The sequence below is a fragment of the Agelaius tricolor genome, unplaced genomic scaffold (assembly GCF_023055355.1).
Source record: "Agelaius tricolor isolate 1412-34295 unplaced genomic scaffold, bAgeTri1.0.p SCAF_5, whole genome shotgun sequence".
NCBI classification, from domain to species: domain Eukaryota; kingdom Metazoa; phylum Chordata; class Aves; order Passeriformes; family Icteridae; genus Agelaius; species Agelaius tricolor.
In genome coordinates, this window is record NW_027269265.1 from 5492259 (window position 1) to 5513345 (window position 21087).

Here is a 21087-nt window from a genome sequence, read left to right on the forward strand (position 1 = left end):
CATTAAAGCTGCCTTGGAAGCAGGTGGAAAAGCAGATCTCTGAAGCAGTGGTGATTTGATGTGCAGGTTCCTCACCCAAGGGACAGTTTGAGGATAAATGAATGGTTTAACACCATCCCCTGCATTTCACCCAGGCAGAGTGAGCTACTTCCCAGGTTTCACCTGCCTAGAAACACCCACAAGTTTGCTGCTTTTACTAGTCAAGCTTTCCCACTGTTGCTTTTTACTTTGCAAATGGAGATCAGAGGCCAAAGGGCTTCACAGCCTGTGTATGTCAGAGCACAGCTCATGAATGGGTTTTTCTGCTGTCTGCAGCCATCTACTGTAATCACACCAAAATATTTTAACAAGTACAGCTCAGTGTTGGTTATTTCCCCCCAAACTTGTTTGAAAACAAAAAACATGGATGTCCAACCCCTCCACAAGGTGCTGCTCTATGAGGGAGACTTACAGGGACACTGAGGGTGCCACAAACCTTCCCTCCCCATATGCACAGGGACTCTGTTATTGCAAGGTGTGTAGAAGGACCAGGAATTAGCAGAGCTTGGCTTTCTCCAAGCTTCCATGTCCAAAGGCATCACAGAAAGTGCTGCTGTGATCCCAATAAGGGGATGGTGGCCATGAGCAGTATCAGCAATTCAAAGCCTGCCTGAAACCCTCTGCTTCTCCCACATCCCAGTGTGGGATTCCCAGTTGCTCCCACCCACCAGGTTAAGCCACCCCAGCTGCTCTTGCAGTCTCTTACTGCCAAATATATGGAAAGTCAGAGCAGCTCTGAGCATGTTGGGAAGTTTGTTTGGCAAGGTGGGATGTGAGAAAAGGATGTGGGTTTGAGAGGTGTGTGTGCAGGGGTACAGTCAGGGTGGTTGAGGGCTGGGATTGGGGTTTGAGAGAGGGTGATGCTGGGGGAGACAAGAATGGGAATCTTGGTCTCTATTGGTTTAGGCTCTTGAGAATAGTTGTACTCTTCCAGAAGGTTCATTTTGCTTTATTTCTAAATAGGCAGGAGATGTAGCTTTTAAATTGTGCTTAGGGCTCAGCATTGCAAAAAGCCAGTCTTGGATATTACTGCACAGGGGGTGTGAGGGAAAAACACATTTATGGCACCAGGGGGATGGGACATTAAATGGGCTCATTTTCAAAATCAGCATGTTGGGCCCACACACTCATCTTGTAAGTAATAAGAATTCTGGTGGTGAATCTTTATCTTCAGGGATGCTTTGTATGGTCTGCACTCCCTTCCTCAGAGACACAGGGAACTCCACAGCAGATAAAAATGGGGCTTCCTGTTGAATTTTAACTTCTGGCTGCAAACTGCACCTGCTAAAGCAAACATACTCTGTTTGATCAAAAACAATATATGTTCTTTTAGGAAATTCAGTTTCTTATTGAGAAAAAATGTTCCCATCTAGCTGCAGGTGACATTTAAAACCCAACCTAGTATTTTAACATTTAGATATAAAGCTTAAATGAAAATAAGGGTATTTGAGACTTGTCACAAGAATTAACTAGTCCACAGTCATACTAATATTTCTACCAACTCCTTATGTGCATTTAGGTTTTACATTTAGATACAAACAGAACTGCAGCCTGGCCTTGGACAGGTGTCACTGTGGCCACATGGAACTGAGACAAAGGTGAATTAATGAATGAGTCTAAGGAAAGACTTCAAATTTACAAAGTTGGGATAAGTGCTTCAAAATCTAGTTCTTTGTATAAAAATAGATTCTTCATAAAACCTTTTGTGATTAAAAATATTTTCTGATTGAAAAGGAGAAAACCAGAAATTTGGCTGAAGATATTTTGATGTTCACATTTTTATACCAAAAAAAAAAAAAATCCACAGGTGTGCTCCATAAATGGGCAAATCAAGCACTTAACCAATTGCTTGTTTTGAAGCACTTTGGATTATTTTCAACAGCTGTTTCTCTCCTCTGATGGTTCTCAAACACCAAATTCCAATTTTTAAAAAACTTCACCATTGAGCCAGAATAAGTGCTTGTTTCAGCTCCCAGCCTCTGGATTTGAGGTTGATTCTGTTTAAAGCAGATTTCAGAGCACAGTTTTGGGTAAGAGAGCAGCAGTTGGTGATAAGGAAACTGAAGAGCCCTTCCTGCTGTGCTGACACCTCCATACTGTGCTGCTCGTGGTTTGCTCAGTGAGCAAATGAAGGAAGAGACCCTGGTTCATGTACCTGATATTTGCTACACCACCAACAAAAACAAACAACCTGTGTGCAGAGATCTTCCTGTTATTCCAAGGAGGATCATCAAGATGTAAAAATATTAGATGAGCTACTTACTCTTAGTTAGGTACTACTCGTTGGACTGCACCATGATGTAAGGGCAAAGTGTGTGCTGATGTTCAGAGGAGAGAGAAAGAGGGAAAATGCTCTTTTTTGCACAGTGTGTGGCCAGTTCCCACATGTCAAGGTAATCCCAGTGGTGACAAGAAAGAGAACTTTTACATTTAGTAACATTTATTTCTGCATTCGGTATCAAGTACATAAGTGCAAATATTCAGAGTCCATAATTAAGTCCATTAGGAACTACAGAGAATGTAATACAAATTGTAATAAATTGAACATGCTGGAACTTTCCAGTTACCATACATGTAAATCAGCCTGTCAATCCTTTACGACAAAAGTACTGGGTTTTGTTTTCTTTTTTTCTTTTTTTTCTTTTTTTTTTGAGTTATACAAAACTGATTACCATAAGTACTGATTACTGTTTATTTTATTTGTGCTGGAAAACACTAAAACATCAGTCTACAATTCTATATAGTTAATAAAGATGAATCCAACCAGCAACCCAGTGACGTAGAAGCAATTTTAACTATTGCATCAAGTGCGCTAAGCAGGAAAGCCCCTAGCCACATGTAACATTAAAAGTTATAGAAGCAATGCCAATAGAAGAAGGAAAAACACTAAAAAAAAAAATTAAATAAAGAGGTCAATATTATTTAGGCTCTCACCATCATGCACTTTATAAGCAACACAAAAAACCACATCTAGTACACTTTTCTCTTTACTATACTTTAGTGCTTGACACAAGTGATTGCAAATATTCTAAGTGCAGAAGCAGCAGGGGAAAAGCACTGCTTCTGAGTTTTATGTTTCTAAGATTATGGTGTCAAGAAAAAAAAAAGAATGATAAATTTGCAGTAAAGTGTAAGAACAGAGCTGCTTTCACTCCAGATTTCCCCATTATGCACTACTGTAGTAGATGAATTCTTGATGTCTGATTTACTCTGCCTTTCTCTTAGCACCTGGGATTTTAGCTTGAATCCTAAAAATGAAAGAAGAAAAAGGATTATATGGTGAGGCAGTTATTCTATTCCAGTGGTTCCCCACCTGGACTCTTATCCAGGAATAATCTCTAGTCCATGCTCAGTGTGTTGTCTCAACAGGTGAATTAAAGTGACATAAGAAACAGAAGTGATGCCCATCAGGTGTTCTTACACGCCTGGTTTTTGGTGGTTCATGTACTCTAGGGATATGTTCAGTGATATTCTCCTCCCAACATTATTTCTCCATGGTCTATTGTCTACAGAAAGCCAGGAATACAGTCTAAAAATAGAATTTTGAGAACAAAATTTCAAAATTTCACCCAGGTTTTCTGCCTGTTCCATGGGGATTAGAAACACTGAAGATCACGGTGCTTCCAGGTATTTGCTTTCTGTGACAGGGTGGTGTCTTAATTCCCACTTTGGTCATTAATGCTATCAGCTCATGCAAAAAAAACAGGCTTGGAGTGGTCAGTGGGGAAGAGAATTCACTCATTCCTTCCTGTTTGTCCTGGCCAGGTACCAGTGTGGACACCAGTCTGTGACTGGGCTGCTCTGCCCACAATTCCCCCAAAGAGCAGGGGAGGGGACAGAGGATGGAGTGCCTTAGTCTGCACTCAGCTGGGAGGGTTTCTCCAGGCATCTCAGCCCCTCTGGGAGGACACCACTGACAGGACACAGTGTCCCCAGGGCCTCCCAGGTCCCAGCCACCCCCGAGGGCACCACAGCCTCCCACAGCTGGCTGCTGAACTCACTTTGCCACGACCGTGTTTATGTGGGTCCGCACCAGCCCCAAGTATTGATCAATCTGTGCCTGCAAAGAGCAAGAGGAGACCAAGTCAAGGAGGCAACAACCAGGCAGGGCCACCCCAAATGCACCCTGCAGACAGACCTACCTGGTACTTGTCATATACAACAGGGAGAGTAAACATAGACACCACAGCTGAGGAGAAAAAGAGCACAGTGTTACGTTCTGCAGATCAAATTCCCCCAGAGGAGAGACCTACTTTGGTGGCAAACACATTATCGTGCCACTTGGTCAGCTGATCCACCAGGGAGCTTTGTATTAAAAATGCACTTTGCTCAAGCCTCCCAAATATGGAATTCCCCATTGCTCTGGGACTGGGAGCTGCACAAAACCATAAACTGCAAAGTAGCTCTAGCAGGAGCATAACAGAATAATTAATATTTACAGGGAAGGGAAATAAATGTTGGTGGTTTAACTGAGGGGAAGGCAGGCCAGGGATAGGCTGTTTTGTCTAAGTTGAAATCTGGAGGGAGTTCAAGTTAAAAATAGATTTTTAAAAGAAATGTTGATTTTTACCCATTATCAGAAGAGTCAGGCCATTGAAGAGGGCTCCCACATAAGTCAGCAGCCACATTAGTACTGCAAACTAAATTAAAGATGGATCATTACATCATCTCCAGTGCCAGCATAAGAAGAAAATAGTTTGCTTACCTAGCTAATGTAACAGCACATTAGCCTTTTTTAATGTGGAAGGGAGTGGTTAAGGCACATTAGGAACAAGGTCGTTTTTCTAGGTGTATAAACCCCATTCTCTGTTCTGCTTCTCACCCTCTTAGCTCAGCTTTCATGTCTATTTAGGGCTTAAATTGCACCCATGTAGAACTCTGCATTGAGAATGGCATAGGCAGATTTCTGCATCCAATGTTTATGATGGCAGGGGTCACCCCAAACAGGTGAAACAGAGCTCTGAAGTGGTAATCCCAGAGACTGATAACACTTGAGGCTGAATGATGGGTACATTTTCCTAAAGTTCTTTACTAATTTAGGAGCCTAACCTATGTCTGGTCTCTTAATGATCGTCTCTTTTCCCTAAAGGACACCTGCTCTAGTATAAGGCTAAAAATCAATAGTTATTTCAACAGGGAGTGAAAGATGATCTTCTTCCATAGCAGGAAATGCCACCAGATGAAATCCAGATTAACAGAGGGGACCATTATTTTATAGCAAAACAATAGAAAGCAAATTGCTGGGATGCTTCTAGAACTGAGGTGGAGCTAAGCTGGTTCTGCAAATTTTTACATCCTGTATTACCTATCAATACATTCAAATACCAAACGTCTAAAGTGCTGGAAACAGTTTTTAAATCAAAAAGCAGAGCAACTTTCATATTTGGAGCTACACAAAACTAGGTTTCATGACAGCCCTGTCAACATGGGAAGCAGCTCTTTGAAATGTAGATTTATCCTCTAGAGAGGGGGTAAAAATATTTAAAGCAATCCTACTTTTAAAGAATCCACAAGGTCCTGAACGAGAAAGAGTCTCCTCAGCTCTTTGACTGTGCTGTTGACATATAGCTGGAGGCAATCTGTGTATTTCTGGATCTGGTCCTGTGAAAGATTCATCTCCATCTCCAAGTAGGCTCTGCCAGAAACACAGGTCCTGTTACAAACCTGGGAAGTTTCCCCTGCTGTTCACACTCAAACCCACCCACCCCACCATTCCCTCCTTCCCAGACCTCATTTCTTTGTGCTGGAGCACTGAGCTCCCCTCCCTGCAGGCCCAGGGCCACAAGCACACCCTCCTCACCCTGCTTGACCCATCTCTCTGGGTGGTGCTGAGCTGGGGCTGTTCACCTCCAGCCTCACCCTCTTCCCACACAGAGCCTGGTCTTGATGGGATTTCTCTCTTTTTCTCACCCAAATGGGGATACAAATCTGACCTGGGAGTTTTCCCCACAAATTTCAGTGCTGTTCTCTGAGCTACATCCCCCCGTCCTGAGTCACTGCTCAGAACTGACCCAAGTGAAGCAGGAGGAGCAGCACCCCAAAAAGATTCTTTTTTAGTGTGTGTGTGTCTGTAACCACACCAGCTCCATGACCTGGTTTAACAAGTGGTTGGCACAGCAGAGGAGAAAGGATCACTGCTCTTGTGGAGCAATCCCCCCAGACCCTGTGGAGAGTGGGGAGTGCATTGGCACTGGCACCATCACTTAGATATTGGGTCCCTGGAGAAAATATAGTGATAGTTGCCCTCTGTGCCCCATAGACTGTGCCCAGAAACAATGCTCTTTTCTCTTGCAGGTATGCTGTATTATCACTAGCTCTAAAGAAACTCCTTTTCTCTGTTTGCTTGAAATTTCCAGTATCTTTTTGAGAAAAAAATCCCATGTCGTAGAGGATGACGATCTTTGTGGTATTTAGTTTTTTCTTTCTCTCTCCAGGATCTAAGCCAACAGAACCTTACAATTTTTGAGAAACTGTGAAAATATTTTTATTTCCTGCTTTATGAACAAGATGAGAATTTCTTCTGGCACAAAAAGCAGCACTTGGGCATCACCACTGTAAGAGCCTAAATGAGGGATGCAGGACTCCAGGCAGCTCTTCAAAATGCAGTTTATTCCATCCAAGAGTTACAGCAGTCCATGGCTGTGGGTGACAGAGCCTGTGCCTACAGCTGTCAGCTCCAGCTGCAGGCAGGCCTGGAGACCCTGAGTTTAGGTTACAAATGCATTATAAATTTTTCTTTGCTGAGCATCTCAATACAGTAGAACCAATCTATACCTTAACTTTTATCTATAGCCCATCATAACTACTATAATTACCATATTCATGTTAACTATTCTCCAATCACTAAAAGTTAGTACATTACAGTTTAAGCTAGAAGTTGTTTTTCAGTTTTCTTGCAGTGGAAAATTCTGAGACCTTTTTTCTACTTGCAACACTGGCAGTCTTGTTTACCTGTGCTATCTTTCTGCTTGGTAAAAACATCTTCTTGTTTGAGGTGGGTTTATCCTTTTCTCTAAGTCATAAAAACCCCTTCTAACTAACACACTCCTTCCCTCCTTGATTAGCCAGTGAGACTGGCTCAGCAATTCTTTTCCTCTATATCAACACTTGCTTTCATTTCTATTCCTTCTTCAGATTCTGCATTCAAAAATCTTTCTTAAGCACACATATCTGTGAGACTTTCTTGTCAAACTTTCATCCTTCCCAACAACCACAAAGCCACTCACTTGAGGTGGGTTTATCCTTTTCTCTAAGTCATAAAAATCCCTTCTATCTAACACACCCTTTGCCTCCTTGGTTATCCAGCAAGACTGGCTCAGCAATTCTTTTCTTCTATATCCCTCCTCAGATTCGGCATTCAAAAATCTTTCTGCTAAGCACACATATCTGTGAGACTTTCTTGTCAAACTTTCATCCTTCCCAACAACCACAAAGCCACTCACTTGAAGGGGTGGCCCTCGTCCGTCTTCTGCACGGCCTGTAGGACGGATTTGTAGATTCTGAAGCTGATGGTGGCCGAGAGGCCGGCCAGGGCCAGGTAGGCCACAACGCTGACGACGCTGAACTGGGTCAGGGAGAAGAGCAGCAACAGGAGGCTGCCAAACACGATCCCCGTCTGCTTGATGTCGCGCCAGTACAACAGGTCGATAGCTGGGGGGAGAAAAACAAATTGTTAAAGGCAGGTGTAGCGTTCATATTCTCTGAAAAAATCCCTTCACCCAGGATTTTTTCTCCTGGGAAGCTGAGAAGCCTCAGAGAAAAGGAAAACAATTCCTATCTCATTTGCTTCTCCTCTGTTTTGGAGATTGTTTACCCACAGGTGATTGTTTCATTGGATTCTGGTTCACACTCTCTGAAAAAATCCCTTCACCCAGGATTTTTTCTCCTGGGAAGCTGAGAAGCCTCAGAGAAAAGGAAAACAATTCTTATCTCATTTGCTTCTCCTGTGTTTTGCTCATGTGGAATGTGTTTGGAGATTGTTTACCCACAGGTGATTGTTTCATTGGGTTCTGCTGTGAGTTGTTTTGACTCTTTGGCCAATCAGGGCCAAGCTGTGTTGAGACTCTGGAGGGAGTCACGAGTTTTCATTATTATCTTTTTAACATTTAGTAAGTATCCTTTCTGTACTCTTTAGTATAGCATAGTATTCTTTAATATAATACAGTATCATAAAGTAATAAATTAGCCTTCTGAGAACATGGAGTCAGATACATCATTCCTGCCTTTTTTGGGGCCTTTCCCAGCAAACACAGCAGGCAGGAGCTGCAAAGCAGCGGCGGTGGCTGCTACGGGCCCGGTGTGACCCTCGGGGAGCAGCAATGTCTCTGCTCACAGCAGCACCAGCAGGAGCTCCTCAGCAGGAGCAGCAAAGGGACTGGAGCCACGGGCTGAGGAAATTACAACTGATGACCTACTTGAGATCCTTGTTTTGCTTGTGCCTGTGCCTGGGTTAGATAAGATGGATGAGTATCTCCAACCGCAGCACGGTGGGTGGGTCTCTTGCAGCAGCAAGGCAAGTGCAAGCTGGTTGCAAGTGCTTTGTGTTGTTGCTAGGGCTGAATGGAAGATTTCAACCTACCTTGCATTTACTCAGTCTGAAAATTCCATTTTTTAAATTTGCTTTTGTTTTTAACAAGTTCAAATGCCAAATGCTTGATCAAAGCGTTTTCCAGTTTTGGTTGTTGATAAATGAATGCAGAAGTTTGGGGCTAGCCACAGTAAACCACTTTCCCATTCAAAGTTTTCACGATTTAATTTTATTATTTCATAAGTTTTGAGAAAGGAAAAGACTCCTGGTTTTACCACTGCTTAATAGTTCCATGAGTAGGAAACCATTTTTCAGATAAGGCCTTCAAATACAGAATAATCTCTCTTGCTACTCAATCCAACCTCAGAATCAGAAATAAAAAAGAAAACAAAAGCTTTCTGCTTGTTATATAACTTCCCTGTCCATGGGAGGTGCTGGCTAGAACAAAACAAGTGCATAAGACCATTTTCAACTAGTGCATTTTTATATTTGTAAAGCAGTTAACTTTTACAGTGTTTTCCATCCACTTTGTACATTTTATTTCAACCTCTCCAGCAAAAAATTTTAATATCAGAGACAGCCACTAAAATAGTAAAATTTTATGAAAGGATTGTGGAATATCCAGTCCACAAAGGTGAATTCAATCCGTTTACACCCACAACCTGTTTCTGAGAGGACTCTTCATCCAGCCAGAGAACGTGCTCATGACAACCTAAACAAAACAGCTTTAATTTCACACACTGCACAAGTCCTCAAGAACAGATTGAACACAGCACCAGCCAAACAGATTTGAGAGATGCCACTTGTCAAATCATTCTGAACAAAGAGTAAATTCAGGAAAACTGCAATCTGTCAGGGGAAAAAAAAAAAGTCACCGATACTAAAAGAAACAAAATTAATCCAGCCTCTTAGTCCTTATAATCAAATCTCCAAAAATTGTGAGTCATCACAAAGTGTTGCCTTGAGTCAATGAGTTATATTACTCATTACTATTACACATATTAGCCTTGCTTTACAGTGATGGGCTTGAAATCAAAAATTGCTGTTGTATTACTGAGCTCTCCTCTCTTCATGCACCATTCACATCCAATTATATTCTCCATCAAATACACTATATATGAACCTTTTTACTATTTTTAAGTGTTCAGCACTGGACCTGTGGTCATGAGCACACATGGCTGGATCCTATGGGCTGCATGGAAGGCACAGGGCAAGGGACTCTGGTGCCTGTTTTGGGATCCTGGGTGCTGACTCCACAAAACAGGGACCAGTCTTTTACAGATATGTGCCCATGCCTGCTTCCTGCAGAAACCCTGGGGCAGGGAGTTTGGAATGCTCCAAAATGCAGCTCCAGCATTGTAAGAGCACCTGGATGAGGAGGTTTAGCAGCAGACACAGCTGTATTGCAGGACACAGCTGGAGCTCCTGATTGCTCACAGTGATGAGGTGATGGAGCATGCAACTCCATCCTTGCAAACCATCCTTACAAAATGGCATCCAGAACACAAGAGTGCAGGTTTGGCCATTTTTCATATTCTTTTTCAGTAAAGGTACTTCAAAACCCTGCAGCACAACAACTGGGGGCTGTCACCAGTGAGCATTTGGACAGCAGGTGTTTTATTTTCTGTGAGGATGCTGAGGCCCTGGCACAGGGTGTCCACAGAACCTGTGGCTGCCCCATCCTTGGAAATATTCAAGACCAGACTGGATGGGGCATGGAACAAGTGGAAGGTGTCCATGCCCATGGCAGGAGGGGTGGGATGAGATGATTTTTAAGCTTCCTTCCAACCCAACCCATTCTAAGATTCTGTGATTATTCACAACCTGGTATTTTTTGTGCTCAAAAATTACTCTGTCAGAGTACTGAAAATTTATGCAAATCTGCCTTTGAGGTACTTAAGTTGTCTATCACACAAAACCTCAACATTAAATTGCACAGGTGAGCTGGTGTACGTGGTACATCATCTGCTGACGGCAGAAAAAGGACATGTGCCAGGGGAAAACATTCCCTGGGACACAGGCAGTAGAGAGGCAAACAAATGAAAAATGAGCCAAAAAATACAAACTGAACTCCAACAGAGTTCCCTGAGTCAATCCCAATTAATTATAAGATCCAAAATGACCAACTAAGCCTTTTCCTTCCAATGATCTTCAAACTCATACTCCTGCAGGCTGGCAGTGGGCTGCATTCTCATGCAGAGAAATGCCAAACTGCATTTTCTCATTCTCCTCACAAGGGAAGATGCTGAGTTACTCATGACAGGCTTGACCAGGTATGTGTGTATCCTGAAAGTCATCTGTTCCTGCCATGGAATGCCTGGGATATTTACTCAGCTGTATCAGGTAAGGAAAGGATCAGAGCGAGATGGACGGCGGCCAAGTGACACAGTTCTGGGAACAAGAGCATGTGAGAGGGAGGAGATGAAAAAGCATCTGGCCTCTTTCTGCAGCCAAAGGAGACCTGGGAGAGAGGGATCCTGTGTCTTTTAGACCTGAGGCAAATATTCCCATGTGCATGGAAAAAAGAAGTGCCAACTGCTAGTTGGAAAATCTCAGCACAGAAAAGGGAGATACGAGTTCAGTGATTTTTACATCGCTCTCCCAGTGCCCAGCTCCATCCTGGGAGCACATTCCCCTCACCCACAGCCTACCAGGTCTGTCAGGATTCTCAAGGGCAGGAAGAACATCTGCCTTCTCCCCATCTCCCTTGAAGGGACAGAGAGCTGCAGAACTGCTGCCCTGTCCAGCTGTTTGGGTGGGATTTGATGTGCCTGTAGCCATTCCTCCTCCTCTCCCTTATGGAGAAGGGGCTGAGCCAAACCTCTTTGCAAAAGGTGATACAGGAGGGGGGTGAACCTCAAAGTTCCTTGAGCAGGGAAGGGGGAAAAGGAGAATCCAGAATTAGAAATCAGTGGAGACTTGGGAAGACTTTGGCAAGACAGGCCTCAGGGATTTGAGCTGTATCAGCTCCCCTGGAATTTAGATGCTGCTAAAAACACCTGAGCTGCACCTGTCAGAGCCCTGTATTCTCTTTCAGTTGCAGCTTCAGTCACTTCAAAGGCTTTTTAAATTATTGGAATGGAATGGAATGGAATGGAATGGAATAGAATAGAATGGAATGGAATAGAATAGAATAGAATAGAATAGAATAGAATAGAATAGAATAGAATAGAATAGAATAGAATAGAATATTTCAGTTGGGAGGCACCTACAACCATCACCTATTCTAAGAGCGTGAGCAATTCAGGGCTGACCAAAAGTTATAGCATGTTTTTGAGAGCATTTTCCAAATGCCTCTGAAACACTGACAAGTTTGGGGCACAGACCATCTCTCTAGAAGCCAGTTCTAGAGTTTGACCACCCTTTTGGTAAAGAAATGCTTCCTTGTTGAGACAGTGGTTAAACACATTTTTCTCCTACATTTCCTCGCCTAAACAAGGAAAGCAGAGAGAGGAGCTCTGGGTGCAGAATGCCCCAGCTGGGATCCTTTGTCTGGCTTCCTCAGAGTGCCATTTTCTCCTGTAACCATTTACACCAGAGCCAAAGTACCTGTCACATCAGTGCCTGGTGCTGTAAATAGAGACCAAGGGGCAAACGAATGAGAAATTTTCTCATCAACCATCGGGTGAACCCAGGCTTGCATCAACCTTCCTCACACCCTTTCTTTTTTATTCTAAACAGGAATTAAAATTAAAGATGAAGTTGTCCACTGTTGGAATCTGAAATGCAGGGAACCCTCAGAAATTTGGACCTGTAAGCCAAAGCTTAGAATTAAACACAGGATTTGATCTGAGACCTTGGAAAAAACTACCAAGCTTAGGTGTTAGAATTGAGAATGTGGATTTGTAGTTTAAAGCAGAGACACATTAAGCTAAGTAGAGGAAAATTTAGAGTTTTAAAGTACAGTACTGTAGGTTTGTGTGTCATGACATGATTGGCTTAGAAAGCTTACACTGCAGCATGAGTCCATAAGACAAAATATTTAAGGATTGGGTCAAAACCATAAATATCCTTGTTGGCAGTGTTTTATTGGTTAATAAATCCTTAAAAGGTCTTGTAACTAGAAGTCTTGTGACCTTCTGAACCATGCAGTGAAGATGTGAGCCGAGCTCACCCTTCCTGCCTGTGTAGAAGATAAGAAAAATAAATCGCTTCATCAAAAGCAATTCAGAGTCCTGTCTCTGACTCATTCGAAATTCCTTCACAAATCCCCACAGTCCACCACATTTATATCTCTGGCTGGAGTTTTATCTCACCCTATATTCATGTAAAATTGGTTAAGATACCAAACAACTCCTCCCAAACACTCTCTGACCCCATGGGTTTAGTGTCTTTCAACAGGTCACTATGTATAACCGGTACCTGAGCCTTTGCTGAAGGGCATCTGCCTGTACCCCTTCCTTGGCACACTGAAGAGACACCCAGCCAGGCTCAGAGCAGCCTCCCCAGCACATGAGGACTCAGTGGGAATGAGGATGACAGGCCAGGAGTGGATCTGGAGCTGCAGCTCTCACACACACCCTCCTCTGCAGGGCCACTCGCCAGCACGCGCCAGCCCCACGCTCAGCCAGGCTGAGGCAGCTTCCAGCCCAGCTCCAAGGTGGCTACAGCATTCCCCAGACCAGCTAAAGGACAGGGGATACCTCCCAGCACAAATTAACCACATAATAACTGAGTGCTTTGGTCAATCAGAAGGGAAGGAATGAAAGGTCCTGGTGTGGTGCAGGGTCCTGCAAGCGCTGGGTGTTTTACTGGGAAGGGGTGTGTGTGTGCATGGTGCTGCCCAGACCCCACCACAATGGCACAATTCTGAGCAATGCACGCTGAATATTCATGAGGCAGGAGGCTGGTGCCACGTGAGGCCGTGATGTGTGCTGTGCATGCAATTGGACAGGGCCTCAGTCTGTTTGGCTAAGCAAGATCCACTTCCAAGAGCCAAAACTTCAAACCACCCAGTTTGTAAAAGGGGTTTGGGCATTGAAATCAGCCTTGGCTTCCCTTGAGGGTCAGGCTCTTTCTGTTTTGAAAATCACTACTGTAAAATCCTGCCCATGCCCATTAGCATGCAGAAGCTGTTCTGCTGTAGCTTTCCATGATCTCCCTTTAGCCTCCTGGAAGGAGGGAAGCAACATCACTCACTTTGCACTCTTAACAGTACAACTCACCGGAAGTCTGAGTCATTTGTGGAGGTATAAAAGGACTCTGGGTTTTGCCAGAACTGCCTCAGACTCAAAACTATTTGCATTTCTCAAGGAAGACTTACCAGCCATCTTTAAGACAGCAGCACTGCAGGTCACTGCTGCTGCCTTTGAAGAATTTTTTGGGAGAAGCGTGTCTGATGAGCTGTTTTTCTGCAAGCATTGCCTGCTTGTGCTTTTTAACTCACACCAGAACTCACAAAATGTTACTCAAGTGGTCCTCCAGTTGCAGGATTTTTCAAGGGTGCCAAAACAGTGCTTTTGAAGCCATATTTCTGGCAGAACCTCATCTGACTAAATGAATGGGATCCTGCACTTGGGGCCACAGGGTGGCAAAGGTGAACTCTATGGTAAAGAAAGCACCTGTTAATATGGACAGCTGGTAAAAAGCCATGTTTGTGGGGCAGGCTGAAATGAACCTCACAAATATAAGAAACAGCACAGCAGGCAGTGCTTGTGCCTGCAAGGAATGGCTCCCTAGTGCCACACAGCTCTTACCATGGCCTGCAGCAGAAAATGTTTCTGCTCCTCTTGGTATCAAAAAAGACAGAAGACAGATGTGGGGGCTGGAAAGGGCAGTGTCAAAGTAGACTGATTAAAAATGCTCCTGAATTCATTCTTGTTAGGGTGTGGAAACACAAGATCTGGGCTTTGGGGGTTTTTGTGGTCCCCAGAAGCCTCATGGTGTGGGGCAGCTGCAGGCCCAGCCTCCTGAGCAGAGATCCCAGAGGGAGAACAGAGGATCCAAACCAACCTGTAGCTAAAATGTCCTCCTGCATGGTTATGTTTTCCAAAAATACTTTTGTAGGAAAAATGGGAATCTTTTCCATGTCTCAAAGAAAGCATTTTAGAATGAAAATTAATGATCAACCAAGCTGAGACTGGACAATTCAAATCTTCCACAGCTTCTCCTCTAAAAATCTCTGTTCTCCTCTTCTGACTTTGCAAGTTTTTCCTCTACTGCAGCAACTGTGTGAAAAACGATCTTGCAAAAAGCAGCATTTCCATGGAAGTTATTAAAAAAAGTGTGAGCAAACTCCTGGTACCCAACCTTCAAATGAAGCCGATGGGCCTTGATGATTATATAAAAGGTTGTATGCTCTGTAGTACACTACTATCACCTTTGGAAGTGATCAAGCTGCCCTTCCCACCATAGAAGTACTACCAGGCCTGCTTAGGAGGTAAAATCAATGGTTGTACTGTTTCATTCTTATCTAATAATAGTTTTTAAGAAAAGTGAGAAAAACCTCTCTGCACACAGCATTTACTTCTGTACACAGTGTAATATTACAACTTCATAAATATAAATTACTTCATAAGGCATTTATCAGACCTTCTGGGAGTGAAAAAAACGAGAAACACAATTTAAGAAGAATAACCTTGTTTACAGTGCTGTCACAAAAGTATTTGACAACAAATGAGACAATGCTGTAGGTTTTGAGTAAAAATAAATACTGCTTGAACTCAAAGCAAGCCCAGCTTGCAGGTTTAACCACAGGCTGCAGGACCAGCCTTTCCCTCTCCTCTCCAGTGAAGGATCCAATGTGGACATTGCTCCCCTCCCCACAACAGATTTGATTCTAACATAATACAGATGGATACACAGTTTAATGAGCAGTCTGCTGCCTTCAGGAGACTGCTGTGATGAGCAGCAGAGCCAAGAGAGGGTATCTGTGCTGTTTCATGAGGCATAGCTCCTGATCCTTCATCTCCAACCTTGAGGAATCTCTCCATGCCTCTACCTCTTGTACACACTCTGACCATTAACTTCCTGTCCTCAGTTCAGCTTTATAACTTTACCATCCACCTGTTTCAAGGTTTAACTTGAAATTTCCAACCTTCTTAGTCCCCAGTGTCTGATGAGAGGAGACCTGGAACAAGAACAGGATCAGGGAAAAGGAAAACCTCGATGCCCTCCGTGTTATTTCCTACAACATCTGCAAGATCAAGATGTGAGCAAAAAAATATTGATGGATTGCCTCATGTGAGGCACCAGAGCAGGCTTGGGTAGACAGGAGAGGACTGGCAGTAAAAGAGAATTGTCAGTAAGAAATCAACCCTTCAACCACACCACACATGAGTCTACTGTAGCATTTATTATCATTAATTATTAATTATTATGTGATTGCTGCTGCTATTAACGATTATGCTGTTGTTATTTTCATTTTCATGTGAGAGATGCTTTAAGACCAGAATTGAGCACAGCAGCAGGAGAAACACACAACTCCTGCTCATCAAACTGTATCACTGCCTGCCTTGGGCAGTTTCTGAGGAGGATGTTATGGCTCTCACCTTAATTGAGCAGAAACCAAGGAGACCAAGCAGAATCCCTGATGCAGGCTCTGAGTGCACATAATGCTATGGAAATGTGAAGGTTCTCCTGAGATGCTCCTGGACTAAAGGAATAGACCTGGGCTCTCTCTTAGACTCTATCCAAACATTCAAAAATCTGCAGATTTTCAAAATGAGTGGTTCAGACCTATGTTACTTATAATTAAATATGGTGTGGAGAAAGTACCCCTGCTAATATCATAAAAGCCTCACCAGAACTCACTTCCCAGGGACCTAAAAAAAATGAAAACAAAGCAGCCCTCCAATACTGCCTTCAGCTATTGCCCTCCCATAACCCCCTTGATGGAGTTTAAATTACTCCTCAGGGAATAATTTAATCAATATACTCTTACTTTGGGGGAATTTTCACCTTGTTCTGGCTATGAAAGAATATTGTCCATCAGATCTTGAAAGACATGGCTCTGAGCAACCTGGTCTGGTGGAAGGTGTCCCTGGCCATGGAAGGGAGGTTGGAACTGGGTGGTCTTTAAGGTCCCTTCCATCCCAAATCATTCTGTGATTCTGTCCTGGCTCAGCAGGTATGCAGAGCACATTTTCTCACTGATTTCTTTTGCCATTAACAGGAACGTGCTGGAAGAAGAATTGATACAATTTCTGCATCAGTGACCAAAAAAAAAAAAAAAAAAAAGGAAGCAAATCTGAAAGTCATAAACAATCTTGATAAATTTCCTTCAAACTTCACAGGAAACCATCTGTGAAATTAGGAAATAAACTACCCAACCCTAACCCTCATGAAACCGTGAGCTAATTTGGTTACAGCACGTGTTGAGTTGGTACCAGGGTTTTAGCCCTACCAAGATCCAACATAAGAACCAAATACTGGGGCAGATGTTTATCAGATGGATCCCAGCTGAGAGATCAGCCCACAATGTTTGCAGTAAAGCACTGAAGGTACCAACTGGCTGAAGTTTTATTCTCATTATGAAGCTGTAATTAGGCAGACTTCACAACTGTCAATAAGATTACAGATTAACTGCATGCAACTGAATTATTGTCATTGAAATTCTTTATCAGTCTTAAAGTGAGGAACATTGCCCTGAGCAGTTGCTGCAGCTTCCCATCAGCCTTTGGAAACCAGTGGATGTATCAATCAGGTAAGGAAGCAGCCTCTCTGAAAACAGCTGCCAAGGAATGATAATCAATAATGCAGTCCCAGCAGAGTTATGTCAACTAGATGGATTTGATGAAGTTTGCAGTCCTTTCTCAGATTAAGTTTTATAATTATAATGGGGGTAATATTCAGGATCATTTCTATGAACACTTCATGGACCTGTGTCTTTGGATCTTTTCATTTTTCTTTTTTAATAAGTCTTGCAGAAGGTTGAAGCTGCTGGAGCAAGCCTGACACTTATGACCAGCCAAGAGCTGGCATGTAGAAGAGTGGAAAAGGGAATATTCATGAGGACCAGTGTACTGACACCAAACAACTCCTCCAAGCTGGGTGCAAACTTGGGCACTGATCTCCTGATCTCTGTGGTGCCCACTGACAGGACCTGAGGGAATAGCTGGAGCTGTGTCAGGGGAGGTTTAGGTTGATATCAGGAAAAGGTTCTTCACCCAGAGGGTGTTTGGGCACTGAACAGGCTCCCCAGGGCAGTGGTCACAGCACCAAGGCTGACAGAGCTCAAGGAGGGTTTGGACAATGCTCCCTGGCACAGGGTGGGATTGTTGGGGTGTCCTGGGCAGAAGCTGGACTTTGACAAACCTTGTGAGTCCCTCCCAGCTCAGGATATTCTATGGTTTTAGATCCTTCCTAATCCAGAGAATGTCTCTGGCAGGGTGCAAACCTGCAATTCTCCAAAGCCACCTGTGTCCTGCTGGGCTGAGCCCCTGGGGAAGGCACAGGGACCTGCCCTCCATCTGCAGCTGGAGGCTGCCCTCGCCCAGCAGCTCCCGGTGGGAAGCTGCGCACTCTGTCACACTCTCATGTCACACTCCTGTGTCACACACACAGCTGGCAGAGGCTATAGGCTGCTCCTCCAGGGCTCACAGCCACCAGCACGCCCAGGCAGGGACATTTCTCCTCACACTCATGCATTATGCATGGCTCCATCCCAGCCTGCTTCAAATGCATCACCTTCCAGTGCGGAGATGACTGGGGCGTGGAAGCCACTGCAGTTCCCCAGGGCCACCCATGTTAATATTCTGAATGAAGCAGGTGCCCAGCAGGGCTGAATTACTGTCCTGCTCACCCAAGGGCTGCTGATGATCTACCTTTGCTCTAATCCTGCTGTACCTGCAGGATAGGCAGGTAAAAACCAATATTTCTAAATGTGTGCAGCAGCAGCAGTTGATTCACTGCAAGGGAAATTCACTTGACTGAGTGGGGCGAAGTCAAAGCCTCACCAAGAATCTTTGCAGCTTCTCATGATCCCCACCCAATTTTACATCAATTATAACTACTACAGGATGAATCCAATGATACAGCTAGTTGCAGGCTTGGTTGTTGAGTAATCAAAACTTTTGTTAACCTCATTGTCGAATCTCCATAATTTCCATAAAAATATGCTCTGTATTTACTGAGGTTTCTCTCTGCATCTGTTACAGTCACAGACACATTCCAGACTTTTCAGGGAGGAACCATAATAATGCCACAATCAAGCTGGCAAAATTATACAACTCCAGATTTGCACAGAAGTGATATTCCAGGTTGAGACAGAGACAACATGAATAATAGATATTAAAGGAATCAATGGATCGTCTTTAGTCTTCATTCTCCTGAATTTTAAATTTCCTCTATTTTATCTGGGACTGATCAAAGAATTTTGATGACAGAAATAATATTCTATGGCTATTTTGTGTTTTCTGCGGGATCATTTTGGAATCATAAAGCACCATCCAAGGAAAAGAAAAAAAAAATGCAAATGCTGTGGAAGTGAGGCAAGTGATTTATTTTAACTGCGTTGATTTTTTCAGACCTGGGATTTTTTTTCCAATCAGCATGGGACATATTGTGTCATCCAATTTTCATCAAATCTACCCCACTTTCAAAAAAGGAAGGCACTGAAGGAGAGAAACCCCACTATTATTATTAATTACTAATTAAACAAGAGCAGCATGCCCTTTGTTATTCCCCTTTTTTAATTTATGATTTTTTTTTTCTCATGAGAAGGAAAAATACTCAGTTTGGTTCTAAAAACAGGTGGTTCAGCAATCTGACTCAGCAAGTCAATGCTTTTATAAGAATCAGCAAAATAATGAGCATTTTTGAAGAAAAACCCATTCCCAAACCCCACCCTACGAGGAAGTTCATCTGCAAAGCTCAGATGAAAAGACCCTGAAGTTTGGTTGTGACTCTCTCATTTGAGCTGAATAAATCCCACAAACACATGGAAAAACCTTGCCCTTCATTTCTGCGTGGAAAGCCGGAGCTGCTGGAGCCTGGCATTTAACAGGTGCATCTGTTTACTTTCCAGCTACTCATCTTCCTTAAAAAACCCTCAGCTCCTAAATACAATTAGATGATGAATTGAGATTGCAAAAATATCAACCTCCCTAGAGACAGGCATCTGAAAAGTCTCTCCATCCCCACCCCTCCCAAAAAAAAACCCCAAAAAAAAACACTTTAGGAAGGTTTTTCAGCTTCTGTTGCATGGAGCTACGTTTATGAAACTATGCTTGCGAGCATCCTGGACCCTTTAATGAGATGATGCCATGGAGTAATCTCTCTGCCAGGGACCCTGCTGTGAGCATCAGCACCATGAACTGACTCTTCAGCATAAACATGCACCTTAAAATTACAAAAATACATCCAAACAAAGCCTGTCCGAAGCAGCCCCAGCCTGCCCGGCGGGATCAGCCGCTAGCATTGCTGCCTCTAATCTGCCCACCGAGCAGCGTCACAGAGACTGTCTTTTATCAAAACAAAGGCTGGATACTGGCTGGGAAGTGTGAAGCCGACTAAAAATGGCTGAAAAGCTGTCCAAGGCACCCGGGAAGGTGGCCAGCCCCACCCAGCGCAGACACCGACCCGCTCAAAACACGCTGAAAATCAACCCAAAAGGGAGATGCCATTGTTCCCTTTCGCCTCCGCGGCAGCGAGACAACATCCCCGCAATGTTTCACCCCCCGAAACGAGTGCTCGGGAGCATAATGAAAGGATTAATGTGGGTTTTTTTATATATATATATAAAAACCAAAACAATCCTAGAGCAAAGTAGGAAGCGGGGGGCCATGCCCGGCTCTGTCGCCCTCCTTGCCGGAGCTGCGTTTTCTTTGTGTGACACAAGGCTCTGGGTGTGTCCGTGGGCAGGAGGCACCCAGGAGCCCAACGCCGCCACCTCCCAGCCCCAGCGGGCTCCAATGCACCGCCACCCGGCTTCCCTAAAGCCCCAAAGGTGGGAAATCATAAAGCCCGAAAGGTAGGAAATCGTGCCAGAGACATCCCGACAGAGAGAGCCGGGGATGGGGAATGACGCCGCTCACGGCAAGGGCGGATGCTCTGGGGATGAGCCGCAAGGTGGGAAGAAGGGAGGACCTGTATCCTGGATGCTTTCAGGGTGAGACACCTGCGGATGGGAGAAATGCATTCCGAGAACAGAAATCAGAAATAGGGGCTTTTAATCTTTCATTTCTTTCTTAAATTCCCCCCCAAAGAAAAGCTCCGCGGGCGGAGGGGAGGGAGAGGAAACAGCATGCAAAGGCCCACACAGGTGAACAATGCAAAAATGGATGGATCCTGCCTTTGCCTCCTCTGCCATGCAGCCCTAGCATGCAACACCAGAACAGATAGAATACCCTGACATTTCCAGTTGCTCCAAAGACAGTCCATCTTGGTGGAGTCGGCACTGGCTTGCATCTCGGGGGGCTGAGGGCTTGCCGGTCCTGTTGTTCGGAGGCACTGCGTTAGCAGTCAGGCATTCCCGAGCATGGGTGCGCTCCCGGGTACCGCGGCCGCCTCCCCGCTCGGCTCCGGACTGATGCTGTAAGCAGCACAGGCGGAGGGGGAGGGCATATTGTACGCGCTGCGGT

General features: G+C 44.1%; 1 protein-coding gene across 2 annotated transcripts in view; it reads right to left on the reverse strand.

Annotated features, from left to right (window-relative positions):
- Positions 1-2461: 2461 nt before the first annotated feature.
- Positions 2462-21087, reverse strand: part of RTN1 (reticulon 1) — a 124280-nt gene continuing 105654 nt past the window's right edge. Inside the window, exons 1-7 of one of the 2 annotated variants that reach the window (XM_071426212.1) lie at positions 20854-21068; positions 7482-7689; positions 5536-5674; positions 4610-4679; positions 4182-4228; positions 4041-4099; positions 2462-3287 (exon numbers count right to left, since the gene is read on the reverse strand). In XM_071426212.1, the coding sequence (XP_071282313.1) occupies positions 3245-3287; positions 4041-4099; positions 4182-4228; positions 4610-4679; positions 5536-5674; positions 7482-7689; positions 20854-20914 (627 nt within the window). In that variant the 5' untranslated portion in view covers positions 20915-21068 and the 3' untranslated portion in view covers positions 2462-3244. Of the gene's footprint in view, positions 3288-4040; positions 4100-4181; positions 4229-4609; positions 4680-5535; positions 5675-7481; positions 7690-20853; positions 21069-21087 lie in introns of those variants that run through there. The other variant, XM_071426211.1, reaches the window with a different exon arrangement.